The sequence below is a fragment of the Strix uralensis genome, chromosome 2, assembly GCF_047716275.1.
Source record: "Strix uralensis isolate ZFMK-TIS-50842 chromosome 2, bStrUra1, whole genome shotgun sequence".
NCBI lineage: Eukaryota > Metazoa > Chordata > Aves > Strigiformes > Strigidae > Strix > Strix uralensis.
The window spans coordinates 79,087,985-79,111,198 of NC_133973.1; the positions used below are offsets into that span (position 1 = coordinate 79,087,985).

Here is a 23,214-nt window from a genome sequence, read left to right on the forward strand (position 1 = left end):
AAAGCCTTGAATCTTCAAAGCCATGTCTTTCCCTGAAAAATTAGGCAGAACTAGAAGGTTTTTGGTTATCTCACTCCATCTTAAAGCACAAAGCTAAATATGAAATCAATACAGCATCTGACTCACTTTAAGGGTCACCTTCCCCCCAAAAATTTACAATAGAGCCACACAGGACAAATGTAAACTTTAGCTAAAGAGCAGTCAGAGAAATACAGAGGTCTGAGAATAATCCTACCCTGTTACAGCAGCACCAGATACAATTCTTGAGGCTTGACAGAGAATTTGAGAAGTATGTTAATTCATATTGCATTGAGACTCCTCATCAATTTACTTTCTATCAACAGGACACTTACATGTCATCTATTTTGCTTTGCAGAATCCTATCTTCTTTGGATTAATCAATTACTTACATTCCTGTAATTAAAATCTCACACAGCAAATACTGTAAAGGTTAATTTATTATTGCCTTACTTAAAGAGAGAAAGACTTCAAAGTAAAATTACACTAACACTTTTGGAAAGCTTTCTTGTGTCACTGCATTGGTCATAAGCTGTCAGGCAGGTTATGATGTTCATGCGTTCAGACCAGTCCTCTACCACTGGCATTAATGAAGTCCACCTCTGAACCTGCTCCTAGAGGACTTCACTGTCAGCAAGGCTGATTTCTATTTCTTGAACAAGATAGTTTAAGATCTACAGTTGGAAATCCTCCCTGCTGAATAGTCTCATCCTACTCTCTCCCACTGTTTCTCAGCTCCTACCCAGCATGTACATATATGCACAAGGACTGTGCCTTGCACCCAACAGTTACTATATATGAGCTACAAAGGGCCAAAAGCATATCCCGTGGCAGCTGACGAGACTGGATGCAGACTTCTATCCTTCTTCATACTGGGTAAACCATTTTTTTTCAGAGGCTTATAACTTGGCCAAGTTTAGACTCATTCCTGAGATGGTGGTTTTTTAGGGCAATTTCCCAGTGGTTCAAACCAGAAAGGTGCCAGGTCTTAAGAAAATGTTTTCAAGAATTCAGCATATGCAGAATGATGCATCTTCCTTTGTTTTATCCTTAGGAACAGCTGAACCATTAAAAAAAGAGAACAACCAACCACCCCCAAATCTGGGACAGACAAATCACCCTGAGAAAACTGGAGCTCTATTAGATAGTTTGGAAAGCAATAAAAAAACCTGACCACCTTGTCTCCTACTGGAAAGTGCCAGGCAACCTTTATTCAGTTCAATTATCTGTTCTATCTGCAAGAACAGGGAGCAAATAGTAAAAAGAAGCCAATGTAATAACCAAAACAGCTGTAATAGAGAATATATTCTCAGCTGTAGGATGAAAGTATGCTTTAATTTTCTAAACTGTGTTGTACAACTGGAAAGCAAAGGTTCCATCTCTCAAGTACTTGGGGATGACGTTTGGGGACAATATCTTTTGGTTATTAAACTGTACAAGGATTCTAAAAGAAGAAAAAAGCCCCAAGTAATCAGAATCTTTCCCTTAAACGTTTCAAGAAGCAGCTTTATACTTCTTTCAACTGAAAGAAATGTCTCATAGAAGGCTGCTCTTAAAGATCCAGTTCTCTGATTTATCTACTAACTTCTGCTAATAACTGTTTCTGTCTAGGAGTACTCAGTCTTGGTCTGTGATAAACACTGTATTTCTCCCATTCAACATAACACACTCTCAGTCTACCTACATATTTTTCTTGAACAACTTTCAGTTTTATATTTTCACCACATTACCTAGATGCATCCCCATTCCCCTCCGCTCATGCCAGCTAACCATCTCACTTTCCCATTCTTCAGTGAGATTCCTATGTGGCTGTCTGACCCTGCAAACACTCCTAAGAGCAGCAGGCAGGCATATCATCCAGTTGCCTACACATGTGGTCACTGCACCGTGAAAAGTTTGAAATAAATTCTCAGTGCTCCCCAAACTACTTCATATTCAAGTCAAGCCAAAATGTGCAAGCTTGAAAGTGCACAGAAAAACAGTTCCAGCTGAGGGGGATGAAGATTTGCTGTTAGCAATTCCAGTATCGTATGGTGGCTGGTTCAGAGCAACATGGCTTTTCCTTTCACCCGCTTGCAATCCAGCCTGTTAATACAACCCACTGTCTGAACATCGGTGTGGGCTCTGCTTGGTCTGTGCCTCAGAGAGCTACGGCAACACCAGCTCCTGCTTCCAAGCTGGGTTGGTTTTCCTAGGCAAATAGGCACAAAATCTAGTAAAGGTTGCACAGACAACTCTGAATACAGCTAGGTAGCTCAACCATTGAGATAGTGCTTTTATGGTCACTTCTCAAGTAAAAGTGCCATTTTTAAATGAAAGTATTAAAAGACCACATAATGAGTGTAATCATAGGAGCCGAGGCAAAAAAATAAAGACATTTAAAATGTTATACTAACTCCGTACGTTTTACCTCCAATGTGAGAATGTAAGAAAAACATGTTGTGTCAACCATCAGACAACCAAAGCCCAAAAAAGTAACAACCAGTCAAAATCCAGATATATTCACACAGGCATTAACTGACCTCCCTATGAAGAAAGATGAGAAACCTGCAGCTCAAAATGTCTGCAAATTCCATGACTGCAATTAGCACAGAAAATGTCTTTCTGTAGGTTTTATGGCAAAACAGGAACTATGCGTAAGACAACTGACTAGGGTGCTAGTGCCTCTAAACAGAGCCAGTAGAAGCTGGAAATTTATGTTCGTTAAAAGAGAATGATCAAGTTGGTGCCTGCAAAAGGAAGACATGACTACATACAGAGTACACTTGGGGGAGCCAGACAGAACAATAGAACCAGCTGTCAGTAATTTCAGAATAATTCTCCTGCTCTCAGTTGGGATAGAAGATGTAGTCCAGTGACTGCCTGGTCAAGCAACAGAAGTAGTGACCAAAGACTGGTGATCTAGTAAGACCAATACCCATGGAGGATTAATAGCAAGATATTCCCATCAAAATATTTTACAAAGCTTTCTCAGAGTTAGCGAGTTTCCTCCAGTAGCTACAAAAAAAAAAGGGCCCAGAGAAAGCATTTAAGAGTACAATAGTCAGAGTTCTCTAGTTGTTCAATTATTTGAAAAGAATGTTGCATATTGGCTTTTTTTTTCCCCTCTCCGAACTGTTCAGAACAGCCCAATGAATTCCTGTTGTCCCTGTACAGGTACCTTCTCAGTCAAAAAAAAAGATATTACTAAATCAACGGGACTGCAGGAACCCATCAGCAAAGGTTCCCCTGGAACTGGTTCACAGAATGAATGGGCAAATCAAAACCATAAAGTTAGCAGTATGTGTCAGCCTTCTCTATTATCCATAGAACTAGGAGCTTTTAAGATGTGCCAGCCTCAGGCTTCTTGTTCCTCATGGCATGCATGACATGAAAACAAGAGACCACCAAGCACCCATCATTACTGAAAACAGGGTATTTTAGTGATACTGGCATGACTAAAATGTAACTGCTGATCAGTGCTAATTAGCTAGAATAATCCTGTTAGCATTAGCTCAACCATTCATTTATAAATCTCTGCAACTCTGATTGTATTTGAAGTTCTTTCTAACACTAACTCCTTTTGTATGGTGCTAAAAGCCTGCAAAACACTCATCAGTTGAACAGCTGATATAACGAACAATCTTTTTCTTAACCCTTTGCAACCTTAATGTTATAAAAGTAGTTCTGCATATTAACCATATCTCATATTGACCAAGTTCATAAAAGATAATAAAATTATGTTCAATAAGCACTATTCTCTTGCCATAGCAAGAGCCATACCCTATAAAATACTGAGTCTTACTGATTGTTGTCAATATATATCCCTCTAAGAAAACCCTTTGCTATGGTTCTTTATCAAGCTTACAACTTAAATCACAACACACATCCATCTGTAAAAGTTAAAGCATATTTGCTTTATACTTACTGCTATTTAGTTTGTACCAGAAGAGCATTTTGGCTCTTAGCTGATACTTAGTTGAACTGCAAATAGTTGACAGTGTTGTTTGAAATTACTGGGTAGCCCTTGTCAGCTTTGGATGAACTTTTTGATTAAATCAAAATGGACAATACAGGACATGCAAGGGAGATTTCATTAAATAAATTTATTTGTTAAAATAATTTAACTCCAAATACAACTGCTGAGTTTGCATTGAGTTCTATGTACAATTCTTGTTTTATTTCAAACATCAAGGTTTAAACAACTGACATTGTTACAAAACAAACTGTTGCCCCATTTTAAGTTGCCAGTTATATTAGAGCTCAACAATTAACTGTGAAATACATTAACTCACCCCTAGGAAACTCCAAATCAACAGCGTTAAGCCTGATTCCAGAACCCACCTTCAGTCTTCCTTCAAACCCTGATCAAGAATTAACAGATGCACAACAATGCAGATAAAAGCCTCCTGCAGTTGTCAAACATTTGCTTTTGTTGCGGAGTTTCACAATTAAAGCCTAACCAGTGCTTTGACAGCACACTGGTAAAAAAAATAAAAATAAAAAACAAACATGCACAAAACCCCCCAACCAAATGGCTGACATCTTTAGGCAACATTCTATACAGGAAAGCAAATACCAGTAGTTTTCCCACAGAAAAGTAATGGCAACTGTAGCACTGGGGTTAGGGAGAGGCTAGAACCAGAACAGAAAATGTCACCAAAATTTTGCTGATGCTCTGAAGGGGCAGGCAGGGGGACAGACACAACAGAAAAACCAAACCAAATCAAAACCCCGTGTAATTATGTTTAATACTCTTGATCTGATTCTGGTTTGTTTGTTTTGACTAGTTTTTGCGTGTATTTTTAAGGGAAAGAGGAAACAGTTGCTCTCACTATCATAGCTTAAAAGAATAAAAGTTGCAACGTTTAAAAAAACCCAACAAAACTGGAGAAATGCTGTCTTTGTAGAAAAGTACAAAGCTCTACAACAACAGCCAAAGGAAAAATGGGTCTTTGGAACAAATCATAATATTTTAAGGCATGTTATAAGAAACTTTCAAATACTATAATTGGTAATCCTATCAGGGTACAAATGAAACAGCGACCCAAGACCAATGACTCCCGCAGGGTGGCCACACAGCTGCGCGTGGCTCACTCACCTCCCTTTCTGCTATCCCTATAATTTGAAAAAACCTCTGTCAAGTGCAACTGTCATTGATTCAAGCTCCACTATATTCACATTAGTGGAAATACAAATAGTGCATAACTACTTCCTCAGAACTATACAATGAAAAACAACACTTACGCTTTCCCCCCCCGCCACGTTGTGTGGTAGCTTACATACAGCCTATGTTTTTGAAAATGTAAGAGTGTAATGAAGAAACAAGACTGGGAGATATTTTCATTAATATTTTCTGTTAAAAGTTTACTGTGCAATTTTTCCTATATTAAAAGCCCATCTGTTTTATATTATGAACTTCATGTTAGGCTGTTCATATTGTACTTCATGCCACTTTCTTGGTTGATGAACAATCTGTGAGGTAAGATTTTAACATCTCTGTAAATAACATTGCATAACATGCACTTCCAACTCAGTTTCAAATTTGGGTTTGGGTGGTTTTTTGTTGTTTTTTTTTTTTTTTTTTTTTCCCCTGGGGTTTTTTTGAGCGCTTATGCAGTGGATCTCACACTGACAAGCTGTTTTACAGATAAGTTGTACTGCTCAATAAACCACTTCCCAATCTAGATGTTTTAAACATTGAAATATCATTAATTCAACATCTCGCATCTTGCTTAAGCATGGCAGCTGACACAATGGGCAGGCAGGGGGTAGAAGAACATTCATACCATCTAGTTTAGGCATATAAGTTGTGTGACTCAGAGGACCAAAGTTAAAATCCTAAGTTTGCTATATAGTCAATGGAAAGAGGTAGGTGCCTCTAGGAGGGCGATTCAGAGCACCCAAAATGGGCATTCAGATGCCAGAAATAAACGGTGTGCCTATCTCCCTAAGAGAACAAAGTACAGTAACGAAAGCTCTGCAAGGTAGATGGGAAACGGGCTACATTTGTGTTCTAGTAAGGCTTAATGTTTTGCAACATCTAATGCCCTTTGATACATTGGTTGTGGAAAGATCTTGAAAGATTAAGGGCAGAGATGGCCAGTTCTCTTCCATTAATATGATTTCCTTTAGTTATCATCCACTGAACTATAATTCAAAACGTTAAGGATGTTTATGTATGAAAATCTGCAAAGCATTTTGTTCTCAAGTTTCCTTTGTAGCAGATGAGAGCGTTTTTAGGAAGTTCTGCAGATGGAGGCAAAACTCTCGAACCTAACTCCAATTACAGCATTTCTAAGGGCCATATACACACACACATACACGCTCAACACACACACACCAGCACCCCTGTTTTCACTCATTTAAACACAAGGAACTACACTGTTACTGCACAAGATTGAAAAACTAATAAACGCATGGTGTTATTTAGACCACAGGCTCAGCGACTCTGTATTTTTATGGCCAATTTTACCTATAAAAGATCCAGCTCAAGACAATCTCTCCAGCATTTAAAATCTAAACATTGTGATTGAAAACTCTTCTATACTTTGATTGTAAGACTTCGGAATAGGTATTTCTGTGCCATTAGTCATGCAAATGATAAATACTTCACTGCTATGAAACTAGCAAGTCAGAGCTCGAGCATCCTTTCAAAATAAAATATTTGCTCCCACCATTTAACACTCCAATAATTGGGGCAACCTTTGAATGGTGTGTCAGGCAATTAAAGAGCCATTTCCACACTCACCTAAGGAATTACAACCATAACTATTTCACCTCTGAACCAAATGATTTCACATGGTTATTCAATTTAAGTTTTCAACATTAAAGCTATCAAATAGCAAACTTGATTTTCAAAGGTTTGTTAGGGATCACACCAGAGAACATAGCCCTTAAAGGCAAGAAAAATTGTTGTCTTTAACAAACTTAAAAATGCAGGATGTTCATACTGTCCCACGAGGTTTCTGCAGAAGGGAACATATGGATGCAACATGGCTTAATTTTCCTTACAAGATGGTACTAGTTAATCTATTAAAGTGTTCCTTGTTAGTAAGGCTCAGCAATTTTTTTTTCATCACAGTTGCTTCCTCCTGGTTCAGTAAAGTGATAAATAAAGATGCTTCCTGCTTTGTAAACAGAGGGTTTGTTTGGCTTTTTGCAGACCAAAACCTGAAGTGATCCTCCATTTTTGAGCAGCAAAATGAAAGATTTAAAACATTCCAATGCCAGACTGTTTCTTCACCCATCATTTGTTTTCAGATCTTGCCTCTCATTTCATACACTGATTCAATGTTTTCTATTTCAAGATGTGGGATAAAGTGTAGAAATAATAGCATCAATTTTAAAAAAAAATCCAAACTATATAGGTCTCTGGTAGCCTCTTCATCTAACACTGTCAGAAGTTCTGGTGAAATCAACATACTTGACTGAACAAACTTGGCCACAAGTGATAGCGCACGTCCTGAACCACAGTAATTAGACACTGAAAGACTTGGCTCTCCTTTCGCGCTTACGCTAGTTGTGAATGGTCTTCAGAGATATTCTCTCCACTGCTTTTGCTTCCCATTTCCAAAAGTTTTCCAACTTCTTCGGAAATAGTTGCTGTTGTTGCTGTCTGACATGACAACACACGTACGCTCGACTGGAACGACCCTGTAGATCAACTGGCTATGCCATAAAATTGCAGGTGCTCAAAGGGAAAAACGGGTGAGATGTGGTCATTTAACCCAATTATATTCAGAGTCAGTGATTGACTTCCAATGCTCAGCTCTGAGTTAATGTTGCTACTTCACTACAGATGTATTTCAAGTGACCCACAAACCAGGAAGTGAAGTAGACAGTTTTACCACCTTACAAAATTTCTGCAAATTAAGTCCAGGTTAGGTCATTTTTAATGCTATTGTATATTACATGCAGAACAGCATGGATCATCTTTGTCTGGCTGTGCTGCATAGTTCATTTGTCTAACAATTTCCGCAAAGAGCTCATCCACCATTGTTTTACTTTTAGCAGAGGTCTCCATAAAGGGGCAGCCCCATTCTTCAGCTAAGGCTCTGCCTTCACTCGATGATACTTCTCTCTCACTTTCCAGGTCCACTTTATTACCAACCAGAATTACAGGCACCTTCTCATACCTACAGTTAAAAAAACAAAACCAAAACACAAAAACAACAGCAATAATTATATTTAAAAAATAGCAACATTCTAAATGTAAACATCAATTTACAAACAGTACAGACCCAACAGGAAAGAGACATTTGGACGATCTTAAAATTTTACATATTTCACCTTCTAGCGATTTGTTGCACATCTCTTTCCCCCCAGCGCTTTTAGAGTTCTAGGAAATGCTTCCTCCTCTGAATTTTCTTTCCCACCAGGAAATCTGCCAGGAACACTTCCACAGTACAAAAACTAGGAATATAGTATTTTTTATGTTGGCAATCTCGAGGTGAAAGAACAGGATGGATGTCCAACCCTCTCTTCAACATCCCCCTTCTCCCTGAACAGGGATAAGGATGCATCACTCTCCCTTTCAAGGGTACATTCATCTTTGGTTAATATATACGTAAGTCTCAGATTAGCAGTAAAAGAGAGAAAACCAAAGGGACAGTAAATTTGTTTGAAATTTCAGGAAATGTAGCCCACTTCAAGTACTGTATAAACACAAAAGTATTGTTGCATGAAAACATGTATTAGCTAATACAAGATATACAACTCTCCCTTGCAGCATTCACATCATTATGCCAGTTAAACAAGCTGAAAAGAAAAAAAGTTCCAGGATATACTATCACAGTTCTGCTTCATAATCAACTTGGACAGCACAACAGGTCATATAAGCTATGAAGGAATTTATTGCTTTGAACCTCTTTGTGAGGGGATCCTTGCCAAATTTTTTTTAAACTTAAAATGCTTGCCTTCCCCCCTGCCCCATCCTCACATGCATAAACCCTTCTTCAGACATGGAACTAAGTGTTCAGTCAGATTTTAAATTTACATATTTGCCATAGCAGAGAAGAAAACACTGGGACTATTTCCAAAATACTCTTACACTGTTTTTCTCACAAAAGCAACAAGGACTAAGAGGAAAACTGATTATGGCTTTTAGCACTTAAACTAAACAAAGATCTATGAAATAAGATGGTTCCCTCTTAATTTAAACCTGATTTTTCTACTTTGTATTAGCTTAGTGTCAAATCACTTGAGTAAGACTGAGCTGTGGACAGACAACAGTCATAGCTGACACCTGCAGCAGTTGAAGATGTCACTGTCCTTAAACCACCTATTACTCCTCATTCATCCCTCCCACCTGCCCTCCCCGCCTCCCAGGCAGGGCAGCACAGCAGAGCTGGTACATGTGCCTCAGCTGGTTGAGGGAAACGTCCAGCAGCTTGGTCTAACCTACCAGCCATGATGAAACTCAGCTGTCAAGACTCTGCACTGGAACAGGGAACCTATGTGTTCCTGTTGGCTCTACTGCAGGGACGATGGGCTCCCACAGAGCCAGAAAGGATAAAAAGGCAGTAACTTCTCAAACCACCTCAGCAACACTTACACCACCACAGCAGTATCAAAAATTGGTTCAACTGTCATAAGATGCAGCTGAAATTCTAAACTTTGTTATGTCTCTTTGCTAACTATGGGAATGACATTTAATCCACAGTCTAGGGCTGTAGTCAATAATTGTAGACAATTCCCCTTACTTCCACCATTTATCCTACCCTTGTTTACCATCTGAAGAGATACAATCAATTTCTCACTCTGTGGGTATACAATATTTAGCACACCGATACCTTTGGAACTCTTGCAAGAGCTAAGCTGCCTTTAATTAAGTACGAAAATACACACAAGCATCTTGAAATCTGTCCTCCCGCGTTTAAACACATGATAGTATAGACTTTAATTACATAAGATGGATGGCATTCAACAGATAAGACAGCAATTCAATATTTCTTTTTATCTTTATTGTTCAGATGCATGTGTCCTATTATATTTGCTGTACAGCATTAAAACCCCTTCAATTAAAGTGGAATCAGGTACACCTTCACTGCATTTCTCGATATCTGAGGGCCCCAAACCTTCCCCCGCCTTCTGCCAGCTCCTCCAGGTATTCTGTATCTTCTCAATTTTTCCCACTGGTAAAACTGAGAAATTCAAAGCAACAACTTGATAAGCATTCAGTGAAGAAGTAGATGAGCCAGAATTAAAACAGAAGATCTCCTCTCTTCTCATTCTGCAAGATCACTCCAATTTGTGGAGAAACATATGAGGAAAAAAAACCCCACATGTTGCAGATTTATAGCCAGTTCCACTGAAATATTCACGTGCTTAAAAAGGTCTAGGAACCTTAGAAAAGCTGGGCAACTAAATATCTGAGGAATTGTTTACTATGAGTACTCGGTACCTAGGAGATGGAGCAGTGGAAATAGTGAAGTTTCATACTGCAGAACAAAAAGAAGAACTGATGAGCTGACAGGATAGATGTGAAAATTCTGATTTAATTTATTTGCAGAGAAACCATTAGGTGGAACAGAGAGAAGCACTTTTCTGTATCGTTTTTCTAGCTTTTGCCTCTTGCATTTACCCTATTCACTACCCACCGTCACCTAAAATGAGATGGGAATCCTACAGTCAATAGTCTTATTCACCTTATAATCCAGATTCACCCAATAACCACTTTACAACATTCAATTGTGTAAGAAAATGTTTCTGCAAAACACTCATCATGTCATCTTATCAAATACCTCCTCCCTCCTCACAGGGCAAAAATAAAGTTGCTCTTGCAAAAGACATCCTTGTATTACCTAAATTTTGAGTAGTCAACTTTACAGAGAAAATATTTTTTTATATATGTATATTCTGTGTGACGTATATATAAAAAATATATATAAAATATAAAATATATATACTTATGCCTGCCTATAATATATAGAGAGAAACTATCTATAATATATACACACACGTAAAGAGAGCGTCACACAATTTGTCCTTCTACATAGAAAAGTCAGCATCCATTATCTAGAATAATGGAGATCGGAATACAGCAAATCATTGGAAAACAGTCCATGCACACTGAGCAAATGACTGGCTGCAGTATGGGTTAATGAGCCCATTAGTTCAGTATCAGTCCTGTCAGACCCAAGCTGAGCATGGGAGAGACAGAGCAGGCGTCTGTATATTGTATTCTCCAAATACCAAGATGATGATTGATTGACTGTGTGTTGGACAGTGCCATACGTCAACTAAAAGGTCTTTACAGAAACTATGTGGTTCCATGCAGTGCTTCCAGCCCCTGCCTGTCTTCATTCAGAGCCCCTAAGGGTCTCCACATTGTACTTCCCAGCTTTCAAGTTCTGGTAACACACCATGGAAGCCCTAGCTCTCAACTAAAGCTCCACAAGCTCTGAAGTTCAAGCTGGGTCTCCACCCTTTACCTCCCAACACTGCCAGAATCTCCTGCCTCAGTTAGTATCCTGGGCAAATTTATTTTCTATGAGTATGGAGGAGATCCCTGGCTCAACGCTCTCCTTACCACAGCTGTGATCTCGCTGGAAGTGACTTCTGCTGGCTCCTGGAGGCTCCACTCACTATTTGCAGGGCTTCTGACTGGCCAGATGTTGGCACACACACCGCTGAAGTGGTGCGTGGCAGCACAGGGAAAGGCAAATCTCTCAGATGAGGTGAAATTACATGATTCTAAGGAAAATTGAAGGGAAAAAAAGAACATCTCTTCCTCACAGGCTTTTCACCCTGTTGAATTTTGGTGACTCAAGAGGAAAATAGCTTCTTAACAGAGGAAAAAAAAGAGCTGCCTTGCAATGCCTAAGCAGCAACGCAGAATCCTTCCAGACAACCACAAAAATCAACCCAGGAATTCACAAATCCTTTCAAAAGCTTCAAGTAGGTTTTAACCTACTCACAAATACTTTTAGAAGAGCAAAAGAGGCTAAAACTCCACCACCTCTAGTAGAGTCCTGAAAAGTAAGACTGCTGCTGCCATCGCAGGATGTCTGAGAGGGCAGCTCAGCCCACTATGGGAGCTGGGCAGAGGTCTCGCCTTTCAGTGCAGCCCATCTCCCCCTGCCTATCCCCTTAGCACTGGAGAAGCGGCACAGTTCTGCTCCTTGTTCCTGGAGCAGGAAAATCCAATTTTCTCAGTACTGCTGAAAAGCTTTGAGCAGCACTGATCATTCCTAATGAAAAGCATGAGGGCCACCTGAAAATGAGAACTGCTGCCAGTTTCATCTGTATCAATGCAGCACAGTATGTATTCTAGGGCAAACATCATAGCAGAGCCTGTAAGAAATATACTCAAATGCAGCATGGGAAGGCTTGACTTTTCAAGACCTCTTCAGGAACACATTTTTGCAAGACCAATTACACATGTTTGCAGAACACGTTTAAAGAATAAGGTACTTCACCCTGTTCAAATGATCTCACTATCTTAAGCTCCAATATGACAGATACTGAGCAGTGGCAACTCCTGAAGAGATAACACGACTGCAGTCATTTATAGCCCCATCAAAGACACTGATGCAGAGTCAAATACCATCATATCTAGGATATCACTACTGGCAAGATACAGTCATTGCTCCAAAAGACAACCAGCATGTATTTCCCAGTCCCAGATAACTATTCAATGCTAAAACCATCCTGTTATCCATCTTTAATGAGCTTCTGAGACCAACAGGCCACAGTAAATCCCTCAGTTTTCCTGAGGATGGACACCATAGCCACGTGGAATCAATAAATACACAGACTTTAAATGCTTTATGTGGCCCAGCTATGCACCACTGACCACACTGCCTTACACACCACACAGCAATAAATAGTGTCTATATTTCATCTTACCTCACACATATATCATCCAGGTTTCTGTTTAGATTAATACGTATACTTTGAATAACAGCTTAAAACATTTAGAAAGCCTCAGGATGAATGGTATATAAGTGATCTTCAGAGATATTTTACCTCCCATTTTTTCTATCTCCAATCTTATTCAGAGAGAGAAAAATATGTGCAGCACATCTGAATCTCTTTTAGAAGGTACTTTTCAGATTTCTGGTTAGAGTTGTCATTGGATAAAGATAAAAATAAAGATGATGTGCACTGAAAATATAATAAATGAAGAATAAAAAGAATTTAAAAAAATATGTATACCCAGGCTAATAAACTGATCTGATTCCCTTAAACTGTGCTAGAGATTACCCAGTACCCCTAAGTGGGGGTGGGGGGAGAAGCAGGCTGGACCAGTATAGGAGAAGACATAAAAAGTTCAAATGGTTTCCTGCTTTCTAATTTCACATTCTGGAAGTGTTGCATCTTTTCTAGGATTTTTGCCTGAGCTTCATATCACAGCCAAATATGTTCAACCAAAATGTGGAAACTTTCTGAATAATAAAAACAAATTAAGAGAAAAAACATGTAAAGACTATTCCTTATAACTAGCTTAAGTCCTGTTGAAGTTTATGGAAAGACATATGATTTCTAGCTTTACATGTTAAATACTGGGACACTGAAATGTAAAGGTATCTATCCATGACAACTTCCCAATCATCAAAAGGAGTCTCCAGTAATAAACCAACTTTATCACCACCTTCTACATGCAGGGTGTCTTCCCCCCCCCTTTTTTTAAAGAATATATTTCTGGCACTTTTGATAGTATTTCAAACAGGAAAGTAATATAAGGGATAAAGATATTAGGGACACTGATAAGGCAAATAATATCAGAAAGTCAGTAAAAGTAATTATTCTTCCTTTTAGACTTACAAAAAATTTGTGGTAAGAATCCTGACAAAATACACAGTAAAAGAATTCTAGGCAATACAAAATAAACTAGACGTTTCCTCATCTAGAGAAAGAACATATTCCAAGTGTAACTATCAAGACTTTTTCTTATTCCTTTCACACAATTTCTTGGATATTTAATGCAGAATCCTCAATAGTTAAAACTCACATCAGTTTCAGAGGATAAGAAAAGACGCACAGTGTTCCCTAAACTGATTCTGAGCTTCTTAAACACCAGGATGAGAGGAAGCAAGACTATAGAATCGTCAAGGGGAAAACAAACAATTTTAACCCTTTGCTGAAAGCTTTCAATTCTTGAATCAAAGCAGCAGGAAAAATATATACACATTTCTAAAGCAATTACTACCTTGTCTTAAGAAATTCAGCCACAGAAGACATTTCACTTTTTCCAAACCCTAATTCTTTGTATTTTGGTAGCTTTAAAAATTTTAGCATTATGAGTTAAATCAACAGCAGGGGCTCAGTCTGCAGAGCTATATCTTTTTTCTATATACTTGGACTCCTGCAAATACACACCAGTGAAGATGTGCCTATACCTATATACAGGTATAGAATGTGTCAGGATATAGATATCTAAAAATAAGCAGGTTACTGCAAAGTTTAAGCACTTTGCTCTCCAATGAAAATTATTACAGCTTTTCAGGTAAATCCATACAGAACAGCTGTAAAACCTCCATCATCCTGATGCAAAGGAGTCATTCCAGTTTACTAATTAATTGCATTTAGTATTCAGTTTTGTAAGCTATATTGTGTAAGGATTTAATTACTTAAGCAACAACTAACTAAAAAAAAAAAGGACTCTTAAAATAATTTTTATAAATGAGTAGATGTTAAAGAGCTTATTGGAAGTCCCACTGCAATTAGGTGGCTGAGTCATGAATTCGTTTGCTATAAAGAACAGTGTATGGCTTAATTGCAGGACTGGGAATCTAACATTTTATTCTGGGCTTTGACATGAACTCCTTATATAGCCTTTGGGAAACAAACTCTTCAGATGGATAGACGGAGGTATATAAAGTCAGGATAATTGTACTTACTCATAGGACAGCAAATTAAATAATAATTGTAAAACAACTTGAAGACTAATATTAGAATAATAAATAACCACCACACCATATCACTTTTGAGGAGGCTTCAGAAACTATCTTTGTTCTTGTACATGAAACTTTCTGGAAATAATCACCTCAACTTAAATAAAAAACTTTAAAGCCAATTCAGTTCTGTGGTTGTCATAGTCAGCTTATGTTTTCCAGTTTGGTTTCAAGGTCTAGGAAAAGTCTCAACTAATGCCAGTTTTGCTGAAATTGTTTGGCAGGCGCACCCTTAGTGCTGTGTTTGTAAGTAATTAGAGGAAATAGTTCTCTTCCAAGCAAGAGCCCAAGAAACAACAACAAAAGCCAACATAATGAAGCACTATATATATTTGCTTCCCAACTGTTACTATAAGAACTTTTCAACCAAAACACTTAAACACATTATTTCTAGGCAATTTACAGCTGAGACATTCCAAGGGACAAGAACGGTGGATGGTACTATCCAAGGCACATACTCAAAGGCCATCTAGTAAACCTACATTCCTTTACTGCAACAGAGGCAACAGGATGATGCATACCATTTCTGTATGAAGGACACTAAAGAACTTCTCAGGTCATTTACAATCACTTCAAAGCGAAATTCTTATCTATAGAGGACTTCCTGCATCTAAAATCTCATACGGGAACTAGAATAACAATGAACTCCTTCCATGTGTTCAGCCTGCTTCTGCAAGTCACTGCAGATATAGCCTATCTTCAGCTCTGTCACCCACTTACAGTAAAACGCCAAGAACACCTGAAAATTCAGTGGCCTGTCAACATTCCCTATGGGAGAAGAGTTCACTGTTCACTAAAAGGAAGCCTTAAAGAAAAATCCCTGATCATCAAGACATTAGGAAGACCTTTTCTCAGCAAGTTTGCAGAACTCCATGAATGTTTAAACTATGTCCAATAGCATTATCAGTTCCCCTTGAAGTAAGGCTCTGGCATAGGAAGTGACAGGCAAACAGCACTTTGGGTGCCAGCGAAGGAGCCTATGACAGGAGTAACAGCAGTTCTCATCTACTGGCACTTCAGATGCTTGAAAGTTTTCTCAAACAAGAGGTTAGCTTTCACCTTAAGCAGGACACCTCTCCCTAGTACCTATCATGAAAATTTGTATCTAACACTGAAGTCTATTACCAAGGCTGAAAAGGCTCTAAGTGATATATAACATCTACCTGCTTAGCAGCAGGTTTGCTGTAAGCATATCCAAACAATATTTTACTCCTTGAGTTCCCTCTCTATGCTAATCAAAATTCTTATCTTATACAATCAAGCATCAACATCATCTTGTTGAAATTCTGAAGTACTTGACACATTTAGCAACTTAGAAACACTGGAATTTTCAAATAAGAATTTTCTATTCCTTGGTATAGTTTAAGAAGCAATAACCACAAGTTTCAAATCCATATAAAACGCAAGGCAAGTGTTTTACCTGACTTTTTCCATCATAAATAATTCTCTTGTTTCTAAAAGGCAGAGGAAAACCAGAATGTCCTGTAAATCGGAGATTCTCACAGGTGCATCTATTTAATTTAGTTCCTGTCTCTATACTCAGTTTGCACTGAAAGAAGTCTAGTTGTGGAGAAAACTATGAACAGATTACGAGGCACAGTATGGTTGCTTAAATACAAAGTTCTTGCTCAAAATTTCCATTGCTAAAGTTGAGCATCTAATTTTTTGAAAATTGCTAATAGCTGTAAGAATGGCTCAACATATTGAAATTTAGGCTTCATATTTAAGAATTTAAAATTAGCATTCATAACTGAAAATTATTCTCAATGACCATATTAGTTTTCTGACCTTAAATATTTTTAAGCCATATGCTAATATATTAACATCTATTCCAGTATAATGAGCATGACTGGATATGTCAAGGTTTTCAGTACCTACCGAATGTACAACATATGGAAAGCACTAAAACTAAAGAGACTACTGTATCTATCCTTTATTTGTAATTTAAAGTCTTCAAAAAAGACAATTCTTTAAAATGACCATTTTTTCAGACATAACCACTTAAAACTAAACTTTATCCTCTGATACCTTGCAGAAAACACACGTGCTGGTTCAGTTTCATACCCTGTTACAGATTTCCTGTGCGATTTCTAGGAATTCCTAGAACTCTGTACGTCCGTTCTCCATCTGAAGAAAACACCACTTATCAGCTTTAACCTCTGAACCCCTATGGCACATAACACTTCTGAGGTCTTCCACCCTTAGCAATGGAGGCAACCCAAACGTCTTGAAGGAAACATCCCACATCCCAGCTATTCTCAGCAGAAGGCTAAGTAACACCACAAATCTTCAGGTTTTCTTTACAAGTATTGAGAACAGACACATTAGGGCAGATTATGCACCAACATCCAGCTTGCCAGCAGAAAGAATAAACCTATTTATTCTTAGGTGTGACTCTAGAAACAGGTGTGCCTCAGCATAGGAGCAAATACACCAGCATGGGAGACAAAACCAAGGTTGTTATCTCACTTCAACTGCACCAGCTTGAGCAGAAACTGCAAGGGCTCACAATATTTTAAAAACATATGCTGACATTGAGGGATTTCTCCTCTTCCTTCCTTCTCTGTACAAAACTTTGACAAGGTCAAAAAGCCTGCCTATTCTGATGATGTGAGATTTAATAGGTCCCTTTGCAAAGGCAATGAAAAATGCAGATACCTATTAAAAGCAATATAAGTCCCTTGCACATCATACATCTATGTATTCTGTTTCGTATTTTTAATTTATCACTTTGCTGTGTTCAAAGAACTTAACAGTGACCCTAACATGCTTTACCATTTATCTATCAATACATGCTTTGTCAGAAGAAATTTCTCTCAGAAGCATATCTCTTGACACACAAACCTTTAGACGAATTACTGTAATGTTTTAAAATATACTGTAAACTTACTGCACAAGGAAGCATTGACAGAAGGTGGGTGAAGAGAAGGAAAGCAACTGAACACATTTGTACTGATTCAGATCTATCAAAGCTTATGCCTGTAGCTGGGTTAAAGAAAAGTCTTTGAGACAAAGATATTGTTAATATTCCATTTGGAAAAGCTAAAGCAGCACTTAATCCTTCTATAATGCACAGAATCTGAGAGGTAATTTATGAGGACAATGGTAGGTGTAGTTTCTTATAGATTCAGTCAACGCTGGTCTCGAAGGCAGAGGTTAAAACTAGAGCTTTAAAGTCTTCCCCTCGCCATTCTCCAGTCCATAACTAGGGTTGAGCACATGCCACAGTTTCTTCCACAACTAGAGCACTGACAGGGTGTCTTTCCCACCAACAATTCAGATCGAATGTAATCATTAGTTAGATTTCTAATTCGTTCCAGACATCAAACCCCAGAACCACTGGGGCAGGAAGGGACCTTGGGAGGTCCAAGGACAGACCTTCCATGACACCTTTCGGAAGTTGTCCTACCATTTAATTTAGTTTAATTTTGCCACAGAATTCAAAACTTACTGACAGGTAACAGAGAAAGATGAGACAAGAAGACAACTGAGTTGCATAAGGCTTGTTTCCATAGAAAATGGGCTGAGAAACAAATGCCAAAGCTATATAAATATTTATAGCTATTCATTTATGTAGAGGAACTGATAATCGTACTTACAGGACTCAAGACAGACATATATGCTAGAATTATGAAAGCAAAGTGAATTAACCAGATTTTAGAGAATTAACTAAAGCTCAAGCATAAGTTAATGACAACTTCAATCTCTTTATCCTTGTTTATTTAAGCTATAGAAAGTGAAACTTTTTAGTGGATACACAAAGTAAAAACTTTGGCTAGCAAAAACAGTAAAATGCATATGCATTTTAAAAGGGCCAGAAGACCATAGTCCTGTAAGGTATTATTTCACTATTTAAAGTGAACACACTCTTACATGCCTTTAACCAATTTATAATCACTGATAAAAATCCCACTGCAGAACTTATTTAAACTATTCTAATAGGATTTTCTCTAGCTCATTAAAATTACACTTTTACAGTCTTCAAGAATAGGCCTAACAATTAATTCAAAACCTTCTTAGTAGCATCACCTGCTTCCAAAGGATTAGAGTTCAGGAATGATCATGTTGTGCCATCCAGTCAGAACCGCACAGAAAGTTTCTCCTCCATGTCGAGGAAAGAACCTTCTTACTCTGAGAAGCCAGAGCTGCTGACTTTCAGCACGACCCAGATCTAGCCTCTGAAAACATACGCAAGCCTGGATCACAAAATTCACTGCTGACAATTTGATTGTCTGTAGAACTGAGCATTACATTTGGATATAAACTGCAATTCCATAGTGGCTTTTATTTATATTTTAAAGAATTTGACCTCTTGCAATGAACCTAGCATAAATTTCTGCTCTCTCATCAATCGCCTTGTAGAAGCTAAGGCAGATAGATACCAGAGTTTGTATGATATTGCATAGCCTGAAGAGAATGCGTGTGTCTAGTACAAAGCAGAGACTTCTTGTTGCCCTAGTAACCAAAGAAAAACACAGCTTTATGTCCTTCAAGCTAATAAAAATATCCTACAATGCATAGAAGAAAACTTTGCAAAAAATGCTCTGTTCAGACAGATTTTCCTCACAATGGTACGATTAGGTTACAACTCTTGGTATTTTTCAGAAGATAAGACTATTTTACAGAAACTCTAAGCAAGTGGCCACTGTGGTATAGTGAACCAATTTAGGAAACAATAGCACAAGTTCCATTATTTTCTGTTTTACTTCAGAAGTAGTATTATGACTTCATATCCAATCGACTACAGTGAAGTCCTCTTTTACGAAAATAAAATTTGTCACCGACAAAGAAAAAACAGATGTGAATCTGAAGACCTTGACTAGTTTCATTAGCAGATGCTCTGAAAGCCTCTTTAGTTCTGCTGAGTTTCTACCAGAACATTTGACTTTCAACTTGGGAAAGAAAAACATTCTGCCATGACTTCAGAAAATTGGCCGTTATTTTACAAAATAATTTATCGAACTACCATAAGCCTAGTTCAAGGATTTGGAATGTTTAAACGAATAGAGCACCAAGGTTTTCTTCTCCACAGTTTTCAGAAGTGACCTCCATCTTTAACAACTCAACTTTGTAATTCTAGAAATTTGATTCCAAAAGAACACATCAGCTAGTTAAGTGAAACCACTTCCGTATCTAAAGATGACTACAAAAACAAGGGCTTCCAAAGCCATGTGGCATTTGTTTGGTTTTTGTCTGCTTTTTTAGAGTAAGCGTTGGTTTATATTCAAGTATACAACACTGCCTCCCAGCATACTGCCTCTATGAAGTGAATATAAAATATGATTTACTGATAACCTCTCTTATGCTGAGCATAAGCTTCAGAAATAATTTTCTTCAGAGCTTTCTTCATTCTTCCTACAATAAGACAGGTACCAACTAAAGAAAAACAACAACAGACTACTTCATCCTAAATCAGCATCCTGAATATATTGAAAGACTTGAAACTAAATTTTACCCATTCTAGTATCCAGAACTTTCTCTGCAAGAACTTATTTACAAAGTGACATCAAATATAGGGTATTATCCAGTACATAAACCAGTAAAATCTAAACATTTTATTCTTCTTTACATGTGTGTGTATGTATATCTCAAATCTAATATTTCAGTAACTGTTAAAATGAAGCCAGCTAGAATGAGGAGCTCAGATGTACTCATTTCAGCTGTTGAGTTATTTCTATTTTAACTACTGTATAAATGTTAATTTCTTTGGGTCTAGTCTAGGTTAAAAAAAGCTTTCTTCTCCCAGAAGAGTTTTACTAACCTGTCTGACAGTCATTTTATTGTCTATGAAGACACTTTCTGGCACTCAGTCACCTTGAAGACTGTTTTATCTTGCACATGTTAACCCTATCCACCATTAGGCCATGCTGGCACAAGCACGGTTAGCCTCTGGGATTCCCTCACCACGCAGCTGCCCACGCCGCTGTGTCTCTGGGGCTTTAGGCACCTGCCTGCTTTGGCCGGTGCCAAAGCTGTGTCAGCAGCGGAGCGGGTACACCAGGGTCAGAGCCCAAGGCTCCCAGCTGCCAGCACCCCTGGGGCACTGGAGCACCTCCGCGCTGGCATTCTGCCGGTGGCTGTAGGCTGGCTGATGGCCTGTGTCACCCAAAGAGATGGTTACTCTGCTGAACAGATGGAAAGGATGGGCTTTGCTAGCTAAGCAACAGAAAAATCAACACGTGCATGCATGTGCAAGAGGGAGGGAGTGAGAAAAAAAGAATGAAAACCTTCACAACAAGAGGCTATGTCTCTTACTGACATATTTTATTCAGAGGGATAAAAACCAAACAAGCCAGGCCAACCTAAATAATTGTTTTAAAACATTGCAAATTCCCACATGGCCACCAATTTTAATATTGCTTAAATTAGGTAGGCAACAATGTGGCTTTACAGTGGTTTAATTAAACCTGTTCAGAAAGTAACTTAGTGTCAAAGTTTTCATATCTGGACAAAGCCTATTTTAAATAGAAGGTGACTGCAGAACCTGGTGAAATCCACATTTTGGGTTTTCTCCTGGCTCCTGACCCCACAGGTTGGAAGACTGAAAAATCCCTCTGCATATATATGCATATATTTGTGTATATAGGTACATTTTGTTTCTCTGAGTAAGATTATTTTTAAAGTGGCAACATTTAGATAGGTAATTTTGTGAAAGATGCTAAACTATAATGTACTTTGTTTTATTCTGAGAAACAAAATATTACGCCAATATTTAAATGGCTGTTTGACACATTGGAGGTACAGCAAGGATGATAATTTGTACAGTTAACCTTCAGAAGTGACAGTAATAACAGTAAGAAAGTATTTGAGAAGGCTGGATTTCTTTTAATAAAAGTGCCTATATTTAAAGGTACCACACACCCTAGTGTCCATTACACCTTCTTCATTGAATCACTAATTGGTAACTAGAATTTCCTGAAAATAGTCCACTAATTATTTTTTCCACATTAAGTTGTTGTATGCAGAAAGGCCATTCCAATTAATATGAAGGTGTGTGCGGGGGTGTGAAGCCCAGACTGTTCCCAGTCCTTTTAATCTAACCACATTTCTTTCTGAGAGACAGAAAGTCTTTCAAAGGAAGGCGTTTTGATCATCTCTGGGAGAAGAACGTAGACTTCAATTACCAGTCCAATTATCCCAGCCAGGAAGGCAATACAATTGCTTAATTTTAGAGTAATAAGGGACTTTCAAGGTGTGCATTCTCAGCTTTCATCCAAGATAGAGCTTTCCATTGTCCTTCTCTGGCAGATGAAGCTACCATGATGGCAATCACTATTTCTTAATAAAAACCATCTGGAGGAGAACTCAACATACCCTAAGTTCAGTGATTTCACACCTTTAGGTGATTTGTTTCCTTCATTGAATATGCTCATCTCAATTTAAAAGGGATGCTTTTTTGTATATTTTAGACAAACACAGTTTACAAGGGTTAGAACAAGACTTAAAAAAAGAATATCCTGCAATAAACAGCCAATCATATTGAATGACCAAGTTCTTGAAAATCCATGGAAAGAATACAGGATAAACTATTTTTTTGGTTTTGTGGGGTTTTTTTCAAAATCCTATTTTCTTTCCTATGTTGAGTCTACAAGGTAGCAATCTTCCCATAGGTGAAAACATTGTAACTATTTTTTCTCTCAGTGTGTCCATATGGAGCCTAGTGATACACCAGTAAACCCTGCAATACATGGTACGCACATCACCCTCCTTCCTTCTGTTCCAGAACAATGTGGACATTTTAAATTCAAGCATCCTGACCCTAGCTTTCTGTATATTTTATTTTCCTTTTCAGAACATAGTTATATTGTAAACTTTGGTAGGTAAAAACCGACTTATGTGGATTTGTTTAATCAAAGAGTTACGAAAGAAGAGGAAGCAGTCAGTAGAAACCACCTTTCCATCATCAGATCGGACTACCATGATGCTTATCTTAAGCTTCTTGTGGTATAATTTTTAGACAGATAATGGTATTTTGAACATGCCTGCTATAATTTAGTAGTATGACTGAGGATTCATATTGTCTGCAAGTGCCAGTCACTTCCTTCCCTTGAGAGAGGGCCCTGCTTTTAGTTAAACTTTCACATTATGCGTCCTGTCTATAAACTCTTACAGCTGGCCAGTAGTTGAACTCTTGGCAGTTACAAACATAACCGACAGTGTAAATCAAAAAAATTGAAAAGAACAATAGCCCTGGTCCATTGGGAGATTGTTGAAGAACTGCATTTGCTCACTATGGTTCCTGAAAACCACCCTTGCACACATGCAGAGCAAGTCTAGCAATCCTCACATTACCTGGTCAGTGCAGAATCTGAGGCAC

The 23,214-nt window shown here is 38.1% G+C and overlaps 1 protein-coding gene across 1 annotated transcript in view; it reads right to left on the reverse strand.

Moving 5' to 3' along the window:
- Positions 1-4,088: 4,088 nt before the first annotated feature.
- RAP2A (RAP2A, member of RAS oncogene family) overlaps positions 4,089-23,214 on the reverse strand; it is a 31,983-nt gene continuing 12,857 nt past the window's right edge. Inside the window, exon 2 of the mRNA XM_074859397.1 lies at positions 4,089-8,135. Coding sequence (XP_074715498.1) covers positions 7,898-8,135 — 238 coding nt within the window. The 3' untranslated portion in view covers positions 4,089-7,897. The remainder of the gene's footprint in view (positions 8,136-23,214) is intronic.